The following is a 19,211-nucleotide window of genomic DNA, read 5'->3' as shown; positions in this document are numbered from 1 at the left end:
AGAAGACAATTATAATGTCAAAAAGAGAAGAATATTTTTCCTTAAATAATATTTTCCTAGATTATACTTTCTTTAGGTGTTAAGGTAGTCTGAATAAATACAGGTAAGTATCACACAATGAAATTTTACAAAAATTAGGCTTTACATATAAAGTTTTTCCCTGTATTTCCCTGTCATTTAAGCCAAAAAATGACTGTTGCATATAAATAATATAAAATTTGTTAACGGTAATTTTTGAGAACAAAGAATAAGGCAAAAAACATAAATTTAAATAATAATAAAAGGCAATATATTTTTACGTTAATCATAGAGAAAAAAGCAAAAGCAATCACATTTTAATATTTAAGAATTACTTCTCAAAATGAGGAACCAGGCCTCTTCAATCAATATGATCAGTAAAAGATTGTAATTAAAAGCAATCTTTCTATAGAGTGACAAAGTGAGTGTAACTTTTTTTTAAAAGAGTAACATTTGATAAAATAGGATAGTTTGGATATAAATGATGATGCTTTAATAGCCTATAATACAATCTTTATTTGTCTTTAAGGGATATAAAATGAAGTGATATCATATAAATACAGATATTTAATACAGACATCTAAATTAAATGCCAATAAGATGGCTTAAGTAACCTTAATTACACTTGCTTATGCTTAAGCAACATAGTCATCAATTAATTTATAAACATGTTTAGAAAAGTAGCCGTTTATTACAGTGAATAAAATAGCCTGAATTTGGACTATGTAGCATGTTATCTAAAACAAAAAAATAAATAAAATTAGTCTGGGTGCAGTGACTCACACCTGTAATCCTGGCACTTTGGGAGGCCAGGAGATTGGCAGTTAAAGATCAGCCTGGCAAACGTGGTGAAATCCTGTCTCTACTAAGAATACAAAAAGCCGGGTACAGTGGCGTGCACCTGTCATTCCTGCTACTTCGGAGGCTGAGGCAGGAGAATCATTTGAACCCGGTAGGCAGAGGTTGCGGTCAGCTGAGATAGCACCGTTACACTCCAGTCTAGGCCACAGAGTGAGACTTCGTCTCTAAATAAATAAATAAATAGATAGATAGATAGCACAGTTCTAATTTCATGACTTTAACATACTAGCAAAAGCTTATATTAATATTTTGTTCATAATTTGAAATGCATTCTTGCATATTATCTTACTAGATCCTCAAAGGTTTTAAATATATTCATTTTATCTAAGACATTCAAATAAATAAAATGACTTTCTCAAGGTCACAGAGCTATTATTCAGTAGGTTTTCATCAAACACAGGCCTTCTGACTTTAATTGCAATACTTTTCCAGTTTCCTTTTGTTTTTTGTGCTAGGCTAAAGAGCCTTTACTTTGTACTGTCTCCAAAGATATCCATATTAAAAACAGTATACTTTATCTTATACTTCACTATTTTAATGTCATTGAATATTTTTAACATCTTTCTTATAATGTATATTAGCTATTCTCATAATGGCCTAATGTGCTTGACTAGAATGGTCTTCATACTTTCATAACTAAGGAAATGCAGCATGGAAAAAAGAAGTATTTAGTGGAAATGTCACCAAAACTATAGGACTTGAGTTATTATAAGATCGTTTTGATAGGTAGGCTACTATTTCAGTGGCAAAATTTGATTCAAAATCTGAAAGCCAGTATTATTTATTTATTTGTTTGTTTATTTTTGATCAATGAAATGAACCATCAGTTTAAGAAAGAGTGAAGAGGCCAATTCTGAGCATTCATTATCAAATTCTCATGATCCAGACACCACTGCTTAGCTTGTTCAGCATCACTGCAGTATCATACATTCAGAAGCAACAGAATGTTTAAATACTTGTACAAAAATAATTTAAAAATAGGACTTGATCTGGATTTACTGCTCAGTTTAGTTAAATTATGTTTTTCTGTCATTATGACAATGCAAGAGGAATAAGACTGCTTTTGTGGTAAAATATAACTAATTTTATTCATAACCTTTATCATTTCACTTATAGAATCCACATTGTTCATAATTTTCTGGCTTTTAATTAATAACATGCAACCATAATATTTATGCCTCACTTAATCTCATCACAAACAGTTTGGAATATCATTCTTTAAAGTGCATTATATTTTCCCTAATTTCAGCTTAAATTTTCTATTGCTAAATATATATGCACATAAATATATATATGTGGATATTTTTAACCATTATCCTTCTATTTAGTATATAGAATAATGATTTTCAGTCTTGATAGAGTAGTTTTTAACGTAAAAGAACAAATTATGAAGCATGGCTTTAACTGTTATTCAAATAGTCATCCAAGGACATTTTTATTAAATTAGTACTATAAAATTTGTGAAGAAATAAATTCTGAAATGGTGAAGGGTTATCTCGATAGTATTTTCAAGTCACATTGATCACAGCGCTGAAAAGCAGTCCCATTTGATGTAATCTGTCATCCCAGTTACTATTGTCTGTGCCCTTACAATATATGTCCAGTTATAAATGGATCGTCATCTATGCCTCTGGGTCACAATGCAGACCAATATAAGAACAAATGTGTCGTACTCAAAGTGTGGTTAGTGGATCAGTGTTTGTCTGCAAACTGGCCATTATGATCTCTTAAAGGAATAAGCAGTTTACCTCAGAATGTAAAATTAACTACTTCATCAAGCACAGGCTTTATTTCAGCTGACTCTTTTTTTTTTTTTTTTTTTTTTTTTTTTTAGAAGAAATTTCTCATTGAGAAAATCTGTGTGCTGAATTACATTCTGGCCCAAACTCCTTCTGTCCTAGAGCACCAGTTTGTGGACCAGCTGCCTTCAGTAGCACTGCAAATAATTTCCAAGTAGTTTACTAACTCTCTAAAAAAGGATGGACAAATACATGATCATATTCTATCATTTGAATTCTATTCCAAAGGCAAATTCTAAACAGAAACATAAAATATTGTTAAATTGCCCTTTGATCTATTTAATCAGTAATACAAAGGTTTTAGAAACATTTAACCTGCAAACTTTTTTAACGACTAAATGGTTATCTTAAATAGTTAACTGCTAGCAGCTAAATGACCCAGTGTGACTTTGGAGAAAAGCAAATGCAAATTTTCAAATCAATTTTTAAAATTTATCCTGAACATAATGCCATGACAGAATTAGAAGCGTATTTCATTGGTCTTAGAAATTTTTGACTCTTAAGTGTCCTCGGGACATAATAATAGAAATTCCACATAGTTTCATTGAGATGCCAACTCCAAGAAAATTAATGAATTTTGACATTCATTCGCTTTTTAGAGTCCCACTTTAAATAAATTTAGTTCCATTTCAAATTAATGGAAATGATCAAGAAATTTTCCTTTATTTTGAGTTAAAAAACCACTACTCTAGATCATAGGTGAAATTGTTAGCAGAAAGATTTAAATAAATTATCACAAAATAAATAGCTATCATAGTATGAAAAAGTAGGAATTGCACTAGTAATAAACTATATATGTCAGTACTCAATACAGCATAAATTAGATGTGTGTAAGCACCCTAGTTTCCACATCATCTAGCATTAGAAAGGGTGTTATGCAATAAAGGACTAAGGAGGAACACATCAATATACTCCTGCTCACCAAAGCCATAGAGTGAGCTTAGAAATATCTTTTGCTTCCTTTCCCACCAAAGTACAAAGCCTTAGATTAATTTGAAGAGAATCACTTCAACAATTGCCCATGTTGAAAAACGCTAACTAGTTGCTTCATAGTGTTCATGGCACAGTGTAATTTGTGAAGCGTATTTTGCTAATAAGCTTAGGGCAAAACTTGGTGTTTGCATCAGCATTATATGCATTCCTCTTTAAACTTCATTTTCTCTGAAATGTTTTCATGTATTGTCATATTTTTACATTTAAATTATTCTTGCATATCATAATGTCAGTTTGGTATAATGCTTATTAGATGAATATGTAAGACAGTATTTCATGTTTATTTGTTGTCTTGCATGCAGGTGAATCTGGTGTGGAAGAGTGGTCCCAGTGGAGCACATGTTCAGTTACTTGTGGTCAAGGGTCGCAGGTGCGAACCAGAACTTGTGTATCACCTTACGGGACACACTGCAGCGGCCCATTAAGAGAATCAAGGGTTTGCAATAACACTGCCCTCTGTCCAGGTAGTGTTAGCAGCAACTACAATTGTGGATGTTATTGAATTGTGTCATGCTACGAATTTGGAACAATTTGTTATTTTCATATGAAATGGGTATACGCATTTTGATTAGCTTGGATAAATGTAATTCTTATTCAATTGTGATATTTTATTATGTATGTGATTATGTCTGCTCTTAAAGCAGTCAAGAAATTAGATAAGTGACCCCCTCTTCACTGCAAATACCAGTTTCTACTATGTGTATCTACTCCTAATATTTAAGGTTCAAATATCTTTTCTGTGTTTTAGATGGTGAAACTGTAAAATTGTATGCTTGAGAAAAAATGTAATCTGCCTTCATACTAGGACTATGATGTATATTCATGGCTTAAGGCAGTGGTTGACATAGCCTGTCAGGCAGTCAGCAGTTTTTATATCACTTATCTGACCTTATCAGAGAAAAGAGTGTCCGTGACCAAATAACTCTTTTAAACTTTGTTTCATTCAAGTAACTTACCTCATCAGAGATATCCACTGCTTTGTAAACTTAAATGAAACATAATGAAAAGAGAGACCGAGAGGAAGAGAGAGAGAGAGAGATCTTTTATGTGAAGTGAGGCATAACAATAGCATACCCACTTAGGGCCAGATTTTCCATGTTATGCCACAATTTTGTTCTTTAGTTGATGCACACTTGCATGTTATAGACATTCCTCCCTCCCAGACCACTGACTTTCATGTAAAAATAAATAATAATATGACTCTGGGCTTTGTTTCAAGAAGTCCAAAGCACATGATGTTGTGAATATCCACATTTATATTTTTGTCTGACCATTTATGTGGTGAGGGATGACTACAAACATATTGACAGCTGCAGTTGACACTGGACTTGCATTCACAGCCTTTCCAGGGACCTCCAAAAGGGGATAGGTGTAAAGAAAGTGACTTGCACTGCAGCAGCCTTTCATCTGCTAGCTTGTGCTTAGAAGTTTCTCAGTAGACTCAATTTCTAGAGATCGCTGACTCCACAGTTGCTAAAAGCAAGAGTAGAGAGTGGGTGGCATGGAGTAAGAGCAGGAATAATAGTTTTCCAGCAGAATAAGCAAAGGGGATCCATTAAAAAACAATCTGAGAGAGCTGTTAATGGGTATAGAGTTTTAGATTTGTAAAATGAAAAAGTCTGAATATCTGTTTCACAACATTATGAATATAGGTAATACTACTAAGTTGTATACTAAAAATTGGTTACATGGTAAATTTTGCACTGTGTGATTTTTATCACAGTAAAAAAGGACAGTGTAGAGGAAATAAAAGGTAAAGAAAGTGGTGGGCAGAAGATAGAGGAGGAATGATGCAATGAGGTGGCTGATCCCTTTAGAATAGAATTGGGAGGTAACAAAGCAGTTGATGAAGGTAGAATTAAAAGCTAAGCACGGCAGAAAACTGAAGCCATTGAGGAGGGAAAGTCAGAATTAACTGGAAAAGAGCAATAATTGCCACTAAGAACAAGAAAAATCAGTGAGGCTCAGTGAATTAGACTAGAGCAAGAAAACACATGAACTGAAAACTAAAAAGATTAATAAGAAAAAAAATGTTTAAGGAGTTTATGAAAGAGGGAAAAACATGAAAAAATAGGATTAAAAACAGGGGTGATAGAGCAGACAGATTCTAGGTACATTTGGCAACAGAAGGAAAACAAGTAGAAGCAAGGACCCGGGGATTTTATTTTGTTTTTTAAACTGACAGGTAACATGTATGTTTTTATCTTGTACAACATGATAGTTGAGGTATATCTATGTTGTGGAATGGTTAAATCTAGCTAATTAATAAATGCATTACTGAATATAGTTATCATTTTTGTGCTGAGAGCATTTAACATCCACTCTCTTTACATTTTTTAAGAATACAGTAGTCATTAGCCATAGTCACCATGCAGTATAATAGATCTCTTGAATTTATTCCTCCTATCTAACTGTAATTATGTATCATTTGACCAACATGTTTTATAAATGAAATCTTCAGACCGCAAGCATAGATAATTATTTTCATTCAGATGTGGGTGGAGTGGGTTTTCTGGGAAGAATACTTAAAGCTGTTCCCTACTTACAATATTGACAAAAAGAGATCCAGGATCAAGTTTCCTGTCCTTGACAATGAGAAAACTATGTCAATAAAGAATTATGCTGTACTTGCAATATAAATTTATCTAATCAGCATGTGTTTGAGTAGCCAAGACCCTTTCAACATACACAGTATTATGGCAAATGGATCTCCAAATGTGAGTCTGAGTGGATTCAAAGGTGTTCCCTAAAATTTTCCATTCAGAGCCTACTTCCCAGTCACTAGTTACACACATTCATAAGGATGACATATGAAAGTTGCCACCCTTCCGCCAGAGACCACTGATTAATGCCTTCACTGGGTACAGAGAGCATCTGTGGTGGGATCAGAGTGCTTCCCTCACAAAGAACGGCCAAGCCCACTTTTTCACTGTGTCTGATGTCCAAAAGACTTTATAATATTCTATAATTTAAGGAGTTTTAATTTAAAGTGTTTCTTCCCTATTTATTCCTGAAGTTTCAATTTTTTGAATTTGAAATATCAGATCTTGGTGATGACCTTGAGCAGTAGAATATAAATAACTCCCACACGCTTAGTGTTCCAATAATGGAACACTAGGCATAAATGACTTAAACCTTTTACCCTTACACCTACAGAACTGCATACCAATTGCTAGCTCCTCTTCACCTTTATATGCATAAAGTCTTTTCTTTCTAAATTCGATTAAATAGTACTGTTGAGAAGAAGTTTATCTTTTAATCATTGTTTTAGTTCAGAATGTTGAAGAAAATGAGAACATTTTGTTGATTTTTCTTTAATTTTCCAAACATGAAGGATAATTTAGCAACCTAAAAATACAGAATAAGTACCCAGTTAAGGAATTTGAATTTTTTCATATGATTATTGTATTTGTTATGAAATATTTTGTGCTCAATGTTTTATTTCGCTATTTGTTGTGCTGGTAAATATGTACTTTCTTTGCTATCTAATATATCGTGAAAATAGTGACAAAAAGTGAATTTTTAAAATGTAATGTTTTAAACAGTGCAAATATCTTCCTAAAATAATACATTCCCGAGAAGAAAGTTAACTTTGAAATCGGTAACTGATTAGTCACATTTTGTGACAAATGTGATTGGCATTTAATTAATGAAAAAGACAAAAGAAATGAACAAATTGAACATTAAAGTCACTTTCCACAAAATACATGGAATGATAGAAGTAGAGGTTATATTTATTTGTACTATAAAAGGCTAACCCATAGTGTTTTAAATTAGTTACCATTCACCTGTATTCAAATTTCAAAAGAAGTCTGCCTTAATTAAATTATGCAATAATGTGTTACTTCAGTATGGATCCTAAGATATTTAAGGTTTAGCAGAATTTTTGCTTTGACATTGTACTCTGTCCAAAAGCTCTTGTTACTCAAAGTAAAAACAATAGACATAAACAGAAAATAAATTGAGAAAAATAGAGTGCTATATTCAATAGTGCAATTTATTGTCTTAGTTGAATTACAATTTTATGGTTTGTTCCAGGGCTTCTCAACCTCATTACTACTGACATTTTGACCCCAAAAAGTCTTTGTTGGGGGAGTCCATTCTGTGCATTTTTTAATGTTTAAGAACATACCTCACCTTTACTCACTAGATGCCAGTAGCCACTTACTTTCCCCCAAGTTGTGACACCCAAATATGTCTCCAGACATTGCCAAATGTCACCTGGGGAGCAAAACTGCCACTGGTTGAGAGCCACTGGTGTAATCTATATGTATTTTGATCCTGTAGAAGAACTTTCTTCAGGCTAAGGAATGCTTTTGAAATTTTTTTTTGTAAAAATTACAGTTCTCATATCCATTTGTTTCTTAAAAAATAAAGCCTGTCACTTATTTTACATACAGCCCAATCTAAATCATAAGAAAATATATATGTTTATTTTAAAATATGGTTGTAATATGTTTTGTGTATTGCATATTCTTCATTTCATCTCTAGTTATCACAAAGATATTATAATATGCCTAAACTAAGGAGGAAAACTATAAAAAAGAATGAATTTCATTTAAATATATTGGTTTTATTAGGATCATTTTAAATGAACTAGATCATGTACAGATTCTCATGTTTGACTGCAAAATGAAAAAACATAACAATTTGCCATTAAAATTAAAATGTCTAATCTTTAATATTAATCTTATGAATAGCATCTATAAACATTATAAGGTATGTGCTATAATTTTGTACTAACTCAATAGTCTCTAAAATGACATTGTTAATGATTTGTATCCTTTTCAAATGAAAAAAATAACTTTTTAAAAATGATATGAATGAGTCATGAACTTTGACCATGTAGCTATAAAGACTGTTTGAAAGTATTAGGTAACATTCATTTACTGAAGATTCCAGATTCATAATTTTAGCCATCAAGGTTAATGATGGCTAAACATTTTTTGAGATTCATGGAGGAAAATATGTCAATTTAGCATCTTCCTTTTTTTCTGGGATTGTGAAATGTATATAGAACAGTATAATTTGACAGAAGAAAAAATGAACAAAAGCAGCAATATAAATTTTATATAGCATCATTAACTTTTTATATAGGAGGAGAAAATAGAAGGAGAAAAGGTTTTTAAAATAGGAGGAAAAAGGTTTTTAAAATAAGAGGATAAAAGGTTGTTTTAGGAAAAATCTTGGTAATTGGAAATAAATGCAGTAGTTTATAAAAATATTCACTTAATATGACAAAGTATTTTGATGTATCTACTTTTAAACTATTTTGCCATAATTGATCACATATACATACATAAACATTTCTATATGTGGATAGTATATACATCTTATATGTACATTTTATTAGAGCTAAATGGAGGCTTTTTAAATATATATCAATGGATATACATTGTCTTTGGTTTTCCCCAAATTTTATGGGAAAAAGTAAAACATCTTAATTTTTCTCACTCCTTTTTTTTTTTGCTATATATTATTTTAAAACTGTATTTCCCAACAAGGCTCTCAGAATCTTTAAGAGCTTTTCACTGAATGTCTCTATTGGCTATTTTTTCAATGTTTAAACATATTATCAAAACCAATTGAGGCAACTAAATAACACAAATAGAAGAGGATGGGGTATCTCAATTAAGGTATCCTATTTCTAAAGTAACAACTTGGTAAGAATACACATGAAAATTCTAAATATATTTACTTGCATAATTCCTCTGCCACTTTTTATGAACTTGTGCTTACCATTTCCCATGTTAAAGAAAAAAATGAACTTTTTTTTTATCATTTTCCTCTATAAATTTCTACTCTCCTAATCATATCTGTGGGTGTCATATCAAACATCTGGCCTCTTGAACTTCTAAGAGTATACCAAGGCTAGAGGTTCAACATCAAGACCGGAGCTTTTGAACCAAAAAACACATTTTTTGTCATGCCTGTTTATTGATATTGTCTATTAGAGTGCTATTATGTATTGTCTCAAGTATTAAGAATTAGGATTAGAGTGGTGATTTGACCATTCAAGGAAGGGATAAAGCACTGAATCTTTTTTTTTTTTTTGGAGATGGAGTCTGGCTCTGTTGCCCAGGCTGGCATACAGTGGTGTGATCTCAGTTCAACCCCCACCACCCAGGTACAAGTGATTCTCCTGCCTCAGCCTCCTGGGTAGCTGGAACTACAGGCACATACCACCATGGCCACCTAATTTTTTCATTTTTAGTAGGGACGGGGTTTCACCACGTTGACCAAGCTGGTCTCGAGCTACTGACCTCAGGTGATTTGCCAACCTTGGCCTCTGAAAATGCTGGGATTACAGGCGTGAGCCACCACGCCCTGCCTAAACACTGAATCTTGGTGGTCTTTTGTAAAATATAACAATATTTATTCATAGTGGCTATTCTGAAAGAACACAAGTTATGTTATTTAAGATCAGGTGTGAACTCATTATAGTATATATGAAGAATAGATATTTTCATATTTATGTTAGGTATTATTATTTTCTTTAGAAATTTATACAAATTTGGTAGTTTTCCAGTTCTATCAAGTTGTTAGAGGAGGAAAAGCATCTTCTTGTTTCATGGTCATTAGAAAGAGATTATCATATTTTCCATTCATTTTGAAATGGAAAAGAGGAGTATTTTATGCAAATAGATACTCTGCTTGAAATTCTTTCTTATTCAAAATATGGTAACTTTGAACCCAAATTTTTAAATGCCAAAAAATTTATTTTCTAAAATGGGATGTTAAAAGTTAATATGCACCCTCAATTTTCAGATTTTAAAAAATTTTCTAACATCGTAAAAGTCTAAATCCCAAATTTTGTAAATGTTAGGAAAATTTTGTCTGCCCTTGGCTCTCTTAATAAAAGCTTAACTCTAGAAGATTATCTCTGTTATAAGAAATTTAGTTTTCTATGTTAATAGTTGATATTACTTTAACTTAAAAATAATTCGTGACTGTCTTACTGTGAGGGAGAGAGGTACATTTCTATTAAACATAGGAAAAATTTAAAATTTATGACATGAATAACTGTTCAAATGCAGAAAAAAGCTCATGCAATTTTCCACTATTTTAATAATTTTTTAAAGTTAATAACAATATTTTATGAAAAAGAATGTTATCTCAACTTTTAAAATATCTTCATATTTGTCTATTTAATGAGTTTTTTAATTATAAAGAAAATAATCTTTGATTTTACTTCTCTGCTTTTGTTGTTGAAGCTTCTTTGCTTTATTACAGTACATGGAGTATGGGAGGAATGGTCACCGTGGAGTTTATGTTCATTTACATGTGGTCGAGGCCAAAGAACAAGAACAAGGTCATGCACACCTCCTCAATATGGAGGAAGGCCGTGTGAAGGACCTGAAACACATCATAAGCCTTGTAATATTGCTCTTTGCCCAGGTGAGCCTATTCTGCATTTTGTGATTTTTGTATTTATCTGCTTTTTATATGATTCCCAGCGTACACAGGAAATATTAAGAGTACAACCTTCATTCAGTCACATTGGAAAATGTGTCCTTTGGTTATTGTATCTTGCCTAAAACTAAGTACTTTTCTTGATTCTATCATATGCAGTGGTGTAGAATATGTCCTTTAGTGTTAATCAATATTTATCTTTATTATATTTCTAAAAATCTGTATATTAGTGTTTTCCAGTAAGATTTTTATTTGCACTTGTTTTTTCCTTCTGGAAAAATTACAAGGAATCCTAAAGACTTGAGATTAATTATTGCCTTCATACTGAAACTAGAGAGATTTGATTTAAAGCCACTCCTTCCTATATTATTCTCTTACACTCATTCAATTAGAGAGTGGCAATGTACCACTGACCATGTGTAAAAATGACAAGTATTTTCAGGGAATCAGACTTTCTAGATCTCTTGCTAGTTAATGTCCTGCACAATGAAGCAATGCTTCAAAGTCCTTCTGGAAGTTTCTAATATACAAAACGTGAAGGATATGAACAACAATCCAATGTGTGGATAAGCAAAAGTCATCTAACAAGTTTAATTGTTCCCTTTACTTCAAAGTAGGACTGCTAGGTTCCTGTACTTAATGACATAGAATTAAGACATTTTACTAATATAATTACTTCCTAAAATTTTATGAATTTTATGAATTATGAACATAACTTACATGAGTTAATATTCATGTAATTATGAATATTAGAAGGTCAACACCATGATTACTTGTTAAATACTAGAAAATCTGTTTATGAAATCAGTAACATTCTGTCTTATTTCTCTCTCTATAAACACACAGGCAGGCAGACACACAGATAGGTAGTGATGCCTTGTGTTTTCAACAGAGATTTGTGAAAGTTTATACTTTTTTATTTTGTCTATTGTTTTCAATCCTGAGTTGCAACATTTAGATAGAATCAAATATGATTTACTCTTATTTGTCCATAGAGTACAAAAAATTAGACAACATGGGAAAATAAAAAAACCAATAACTATAGAAACTTTTAAAATACTTTTTTGTTACTTTTTTTATGTCAGCTGGACACCACAAATACAAACATAAAATGCCATTGATCCGTTAAAATATTGTGAATCAAGTTTCTCATAGTCTACTTTCCATTAAATTTTCTAGGAGTAAAATTCTTAGATATCAGTAGAGAGGCTATGTTAGAATTCAGATGTGAAAACTCATTTTCTTAAGTTGATACAGTTTTGGAACTTTATCACTCAAGTGGTAACCACATGTTTTCAAGTGGATTTTAGTGGTATTCCTTGGATTTTAGTGGTATTACATTATCATTGGCAGCACTCTAAGGCCAATAAAATCAGATGGTTTTCTTTCATGTAGGTCCTTTATTTTGGTGCATTATAACTGTAATATTTGTAAATGTGACCTAGCTCATATTCTCTCATAGGTGAGCACATGGGCATATCCTTGAGTGCTTAAATGTATCATATGTCATTTCTGACTTCAGTTATTTTTATTCTTAAATTTAGTTGCATCGTAAAAGATGTAAAATTCTTACCACATTGTATCTCTATGAACTTAGTATCTGAAAGTGAACTCTAATAATTAGATTTTTTTAAGTTTCTAGACTGTGCCAAAAAATTGACATTATAATTTTAAAATATGTAGATTTATTTGGTGGAAACATTTGAAATTCTAGTAAGAACTCATCATCTTATAGCTAAACTCAGGGACCTTCATTGTGTATGAAAGACAACTATCAACTAGATGTAAGGCACTACTAAGAAGTATATATAGTCCCTGATTTCAGATGTTTTACTATTCATTCAGAAGATTCAGACATAAGCATGTACAAAGTTGAATGCTGTTCTGAAAATCTCATATAAATACTCTGGCTTTAATGAAAGATGGTAACTTGAGGATTCAGTGGTTTCAGGCAACATTTCTTCTAATCATCCTACATGATATCTCTAAGATATCATATTAAGGAATAAAGCTAACAATGTAGATCAGGACCTACACTAGTTTTTCTCTGTTAGACCTAGAATGAACTGCAGACAAGAGGAGGACAGAAGAAACATGCAAAACCACAAACTGTATCTCCAGCTACTCACCACTTTTCCAGGATTTGACAGGGTGGGTTGTGGTAATGGGCAGTGACATTTTTGTGTGGGATAATGCTAAAACAGTACTATAGTCTTAAAGCACCCTCTTTTTAAGAAACGTGCATGTAACCACTACAATGAAATAGATATTATGTAGGAATGGCATACACTGTTTATATCAAATAATGAAATACTTTTAGGTATTCAGAATTTGATATATAACTATAAGTAGATAATATGCTATCATATTTCTTGCTGAGTCAATGTACAACTTCTTCCCACTTCTTCTGAGGTGAAAGAAAACCATTGCCTGGGATCTGTATAAGGAAGGAAGGAAAAAAGGAAAATGAAGATATAGTATTTCCTAGTGTGAATTGTTGGTTACTAATTTGTATATTGGGTCTGAGAACAGGCGGCTGATATTGATAAAGCAAGATGGGCAAGAGGCATAGAGAAACAAAAAGGAATTTCCTGGCTTATAAACATAATGTGGTCTATTCCTCCTTTTGTAATCTATACTGATAATTAAAATATTATGGAAAGGGGTGTGTGTGTGTGTGTGTGTGTGTGTGTGTGTGTGTGTCTGTGTTCTGTGGTCTTTGGGGTCTGTTTTACTTATCTCACCACAGTTCTGGTGGTCCAAATTATGTTTTCTTTTTCTTTTTTCCTTTTTTTTTTTTTTTTCAAGATGGAGTCTCACTCTGTCTCCCAGGTGGGAGTACAGTGGTGCAATCTCGGCTCACTGCAACCTCCGCCTCCTGGGTTCAAGCAGTTCTCGTGCCTCAACCTCCTGAGTAGCTGGGACTACAGGCATGTGCCACCACACCTGGCTAATGTTTTGTTTTTAGTAGAGATGGGGTTTCACCATGTTAGCCAGGCTGGTCTCGAACTCCTGACCTCAGGTGATCCACCTGCCTTGGCCTCCCAAAGTGCTGGAATTACAGACCTGAGTCACTGCGCCCGGCCTAGGTTTTCTATTTTCTCTGAATTGCCATTGCAGTCATTAAGTGAGAATTTGCTTAATAATGGTCAATTCTCAGTTAATAATTTAGATATTTGAGGATAAATCAATTTTCTTTTATTCCCTGTTTCTCTCTCCATGCAAATTTATACCTGGTGAAAAACAAAAAATTACTATTAAATGGATTATCTTGACACAAACATACCCAAATTTCTAATATCTCAATATTTAAAGGACATTTTCTATGTCTCTTTCCTAATACATTGATGCGATGAGGCAGAGTGATCTTGGACTTTTGCAAAAGAACACGTATTTAAATTTAGATTTTTACCTTTTAATATATGTGTGTCATTCATCTAATCTTTATTCACCTGTAAAATGGGGACAATAATAATACCTACTTCTTAGGACTTTGTGAGATGCTGTAAGGTGGTGAACCTGATAGGGAGCAAATACTGTGAAAGTATTAGTAGTAGTTTGTTAATGCCCTTCAACCAAAGTCCATCAGAATCACACCTGTAGTTGACCTAGCTGAGTTTGAGAGTGAGGGGAAACTAACATAGGAACTGTGGGGATCTCCGTAATGGAGTGTTAGAAATACTTAGGGATTTGAGCTTGTGTTAAGTGATCTGAACTGGATGCTGTTTGGAAGGTGTGACAATTCTGTGATTGGATACTTTAATAAATTACTTCGGTGAAGGGAAGACCAGCTATAATTGGTAAAGAAAGAGCATTCACTCATATTAGCTGAGAAAGAAGAATGTTTGGTACTTTGTGAGTTGCACTGTTACCTTGTTTCTGTCTCCTAAGTGGCCGTGCATGTCACTGATGTTTTCTGACATGGTTTAGGTCTAACAAGAGATAACAGTTTTTCTGTGCACATCAGGCAAACTGCTAATCAGGTCTCTCTGTGTCTTTTTATGGTAATTCCCCCTCTAGGGCAATTTGATCACTTTAGAACCGTCTGTCCTTAATGGTCTTGATTTTTATTAATATTTAACTGGAGAAAAATGTCGGATATAATGGAGAGATGCATTTTCCGGTATGACTGCCATTAAAATTATGTAGCTATATATACCCAAAATAAAATTTATATAACCATTTCCAAAATTAAACACTTCTGGGAACATAAAAAGCTTAAGTTTTTAGTTAAAAGCCTGAAATTTTATACTAATTTTCTTTATAGCTTTTTACTTTATAGTAATATTCTCCCCTAGTCAGTAGTTGAATATTAGAGGAGCTAATGAGTTTAGTTTGCACAGTTTTCAGCGTGGACTTTTCTCAGTCTGATATGTGTCCATGCAGTAGAGTATAAATAATATAGGGGACAAGAATAAGTAATAATTGAGTGACAGATTAAAGACTAAAATAAATGAAATATCTGTTGGTAAATGAGTTCTTCATTTATATACTGAAATATATATATGGATTTAATTATCTGATTCAATGGGAAAAAAAGTAGTCTGTGATTCAGAAGATATGGATTAAAGTTCAGCCCCAATCGGTAATTAAAATATTTACTTGGGCAATTTATATACTCTATTTTTTAATTTCCTTTTTTATGAAATAGAGTCAGTATTCATTACCTCTCAATATTACAGGATTGATATATTATTATAATTATTATATTTGAATAATATAAAAATTGATGTAGAGGATTTTTTAATGATTTGTATGAATATATTAATTTAAAATTAAGCGATTTTGGAAGAAATAGGTCAAATAAACTAGGGATAGTATGATAATTATTGAGCTCTACCATCTTAGTCATGTACTCAAAGGGATTCTTCTCCCAGGTTTGTGCTAGGAAGAAGTACTTTCATACAGGCTGTGTCAGTCTCTTGGGCTGAGCACTGTCACACCCATCAACCTGGATTTGAAAAATGCTTTCTTGGGATCCCAAAACCCCACCAGAGGGATGTTGCCAGGTTGAAGTTTCCAGATATATTTCATGCTTTTACAAACCCTAAGAAAACAGAAAGAGTCACCTAAGAGTAGGGCCCCAGAAACACAGATGGACCCAAATATCTCTGTTATCTACAGCAGGAGGCTTCAGTATCCTATGAACCTAAAATTTTGGTCTACAGCATCTATAGGAGGATGCCCTGCCCTCAGTCTCTCTGCAGGGAGCCCTTCTGGTGAAGACAGTGAGTAGGAGGATGCTAAACATTTGTTGGAACTTGGTTCAGAGGTCCCTGATTGTGTTTGCATGAGGTTGTTATAATTTGTAACTCAAATGCTGCCTCATTAACCTGTTCTTTAATTGATATGGATTTTATCTTCTTAGCCTTCTAGCCTGTTGTACGACAATTATATTAGTTTTATATCATTTTCAATTTTGGGCATTATTCCAGTGTTTTTTTCAGTTCTTAGCTTAAAAGATTTTTAAATTAGTTTTGTCTTTACTAATATTGGCTTGCTTTCTTTTACTATTTAATATTTTTTCTCATTCAAACTTTAATAAAGTTTTCATATCCTTCTTAGCCTTATCATTATCATTTGTTTATATTTTAATTTTAATTTTTTAAAATGATATTGCTTTTTTATTTTCCTCCTATGTAGTTTAGTTTAAAATGGTAAATGGAAGACAGATTTTAGCTTTTCAGCATATGCCCAAAGCAAGAGGTTATACTCTGTTTTTTAGACACAAGGTCTTACTCTGTCACCCAGGCCAGGGTGCACTGGCATGATCATAGCTCATTGTACCTGGAAATCCTGGGCTCAAGCATCCCCCCTCCTCAGCTTCCTGAGTAGCTGAGACTGCTTGTGTGCAATACCACATCCGGCTAACTTTATTCTTAATTTTTGTAGAGACAGAGTCCCACTATATTTCTCAGGCTGTTCTTAAACTCATACTTCAAGCAGTCCTTCTACCTCAGCCTCTCAAAGCTCTGGGATAACATGAATGAGCTACTATGCCAGGCAGAAGTTGGACTCTTGTACATTTTAGTCTTGTGTCCTGAAAGAGTCTTTACAAATCCCTGGATAACTCCCAATTTACTGCAATCTGAACTCTCCAAATTGGCCATCACAAAATGAAATAACTTTCAAGCCAACGTCCAAAATTTTCCTCCCCCTCTCAATTCTTTCCTATGTATGACTTAATCAATCCAGAATATTCAACTCAGAACTGTTGCTGAAATGTTAGTTTTATTATCCAAAATATTCACAACTTAATCTAATTTGTGGTTATTTTTATCTGATCTATTCTAAGTTGTTAACAGTTATGGATCAAAATGTAAAAACAGACTGAAAAACAATATATTTATTAAAATTTATTATAGAAATTAATTTGGCTCTTGTACACAAAAGACAATTTTATCTTCAAAGTGAGCCCAATTGAACTCCATATGTAAGGCAGGAAGAAGTTCACATAACAAAGTAAACCCCAGGATCCTAGCAATTTAGTCTTTGCAGTTTTAACTCTTCCGGTTTCAGAAAGTCTGGCAGTTTGTCACACTGCTGAGGTGAAACTTTAGTTGTCCCCAGTGTGACATTGGTGTATAAGGGAGCATGTTACAGGATGGTAAAGCAGCCTGATCTCAGCATTCTCCCGGCTTCAAAACACAGCCTTGTTGTTCTTCACTCTTGGTCACTTTTGTAGAATGGCTCAGAAAGTAATAGACTTTTGGAGTTTTTAAATTGAAAACTAATATTAAGAAAAAATAATCCAACTGCAAGTGCTTATGATAAGAAAGAAGAGAAATTGAAACCGCCTAAGAAAGTATTGATTCTGACTTGGCTACATATGAGAGAAGAAATATGTATTCTAGTACAGTTTTTATTAAATGGTGTTCTATGAATTAAAAAACAAGTCAGGGGATACCATTCAATTAAATTTGAGAAGTAAATTTTTAAGGTTATTTATTGCAGTACTCACTGCTTCATGTCTAAAATGGAATTCCAAATTTAACATTTAAAAAACTAGAAAATTTTATATACACTCAAATTGAACACTAGTCTAAGCCAGTTCAATTAAAGGATCAACCCCTTACCTATTTGATTAAGCCAAAATCCTAAAAGTCAATCTTTATTTTATATTTTTCTACACCCTACCACAAACCTGCCAGATCTATATCCAAAAAGCATTGTAAATTCATCCACTTTTTTTCTATGCCACTGATGCCACCATAATCCAAGCCACCATCAGCTCTCTCTGGACTCTATACAGTATAGTCCCTCAGTATCTCATAGTAACCATTCTTGCCCCTGTACCGTCCATGCCACACAAAAACACAATATTAAGTTTTAAAATGTGAATTATATCTTATCACTTCCTTACTTTAAAATCTTCTCATTCTTTGCATCTTCCCTGGTCACATGGCCTATAGGGGCCCATAAGATCAGGCTTTTGTGCAGCATCTGAACCCATCTCCTGCCACCTCCCCTTTTCCAGCATCCCCACGAGCCCCAGCCTTCTCTCTGTTCCTGAACACAGATCTTCACATGACAACAGACATTTTACATATAAAAGATTTTTTAGCGACAAATAGGAGACATTGTTGAAATTTTTATTTTTTTCTTTTCAGTGATATTCTGGATTAAAATATATATATATTAGTGAATTTCTTTTACAGTCCTCAGCCTCATAGCATTTCTGGAAACAGTAGTGTCATTTTACTGAATGAGAAAAAAATGGAAGACAGGGAGGCTTTGGGGAGGTGGAAATTAAGAGTTGCTTCTGTCCAGTGATTCAGACTCAGCTCTTATATCATCCCCTCCTGAGCACTCCCTATCTCATTGCCCTCTTTATCACGTTGTCTTCATAACACCTCTAGTGAAATGCTCTGGTTTGTTTACTCATTTATCATCTGCCCCCACTGCAGCCCCCACACTATACATTCATAAGAGCAGAGCTCAGCCACTCCTGAGTTCCCCATGGCCCAGCTGAGCAATGCCAATCACAGCCTAAATTCTCTATAAATCTTTACTCCTCTGTGTGTTATGAGACTCCAAGAGGGGTTGTAGAGTGTTTATATTTTCCCAACTTACTAGGGAACTCTTTTCTGACAGAATGCTAAGATGTGAATCAGTTTTCAATAGAAG

At 33.2% G+C, this 19,211-nt stretch overlaps 1 protein-coding gene across 6 annotated transcripts in view; it reads left to right on the top strand.

The window, feature by feature from the left end:
* Nucleotides 1-19,211, top strand: part of ADGRB3 (adhesion G protein-coupled receptor B3) — a 741,588-nt gene that overhangs the window by 277,000 nt on the left and 445,377 nt on the right. For 5 of the 6 annotated variants that reach the window (XM_032274421.1, XM_032274422.1, XM_032274425.1 and 2 more), the window contains 2 exons: nucleotides 3,974-4,135; nucleotides 10,905-11,069. In XM_032274421.1, coding sequence (XP_032130312.1) covers nucleotides 3,974-4,135; nucleotides 10,905-11,069 — 327 coding nt within the window. The remainder of the gene's footprint in view (nucleotides 1-3,973; nucleotides 4,136-10,904; nucleotides 11,070-19,211) is intronic. The other variant, XM_032274426.1, reaches the window with a different exon arrangement.

This window comes from Sapajus apella, unplaced genomic scaffold (assembly GCF_009761245.1).
Source record: "Sapajus apella isolate SASKATOON/1434 unplaced genomic scaffold, GSC_monkey_1.0 scaffold6, whole genome shotgun sequence".
Lineage (NCBI taxonomy): Eukaryota > Metazoa > Chordata > Mammalia > Primates > Cebidae > Sapajus > Sapajus apella.
This window is presented reverse-complemented; position numbering and strand designations above follow the sequence as displayed.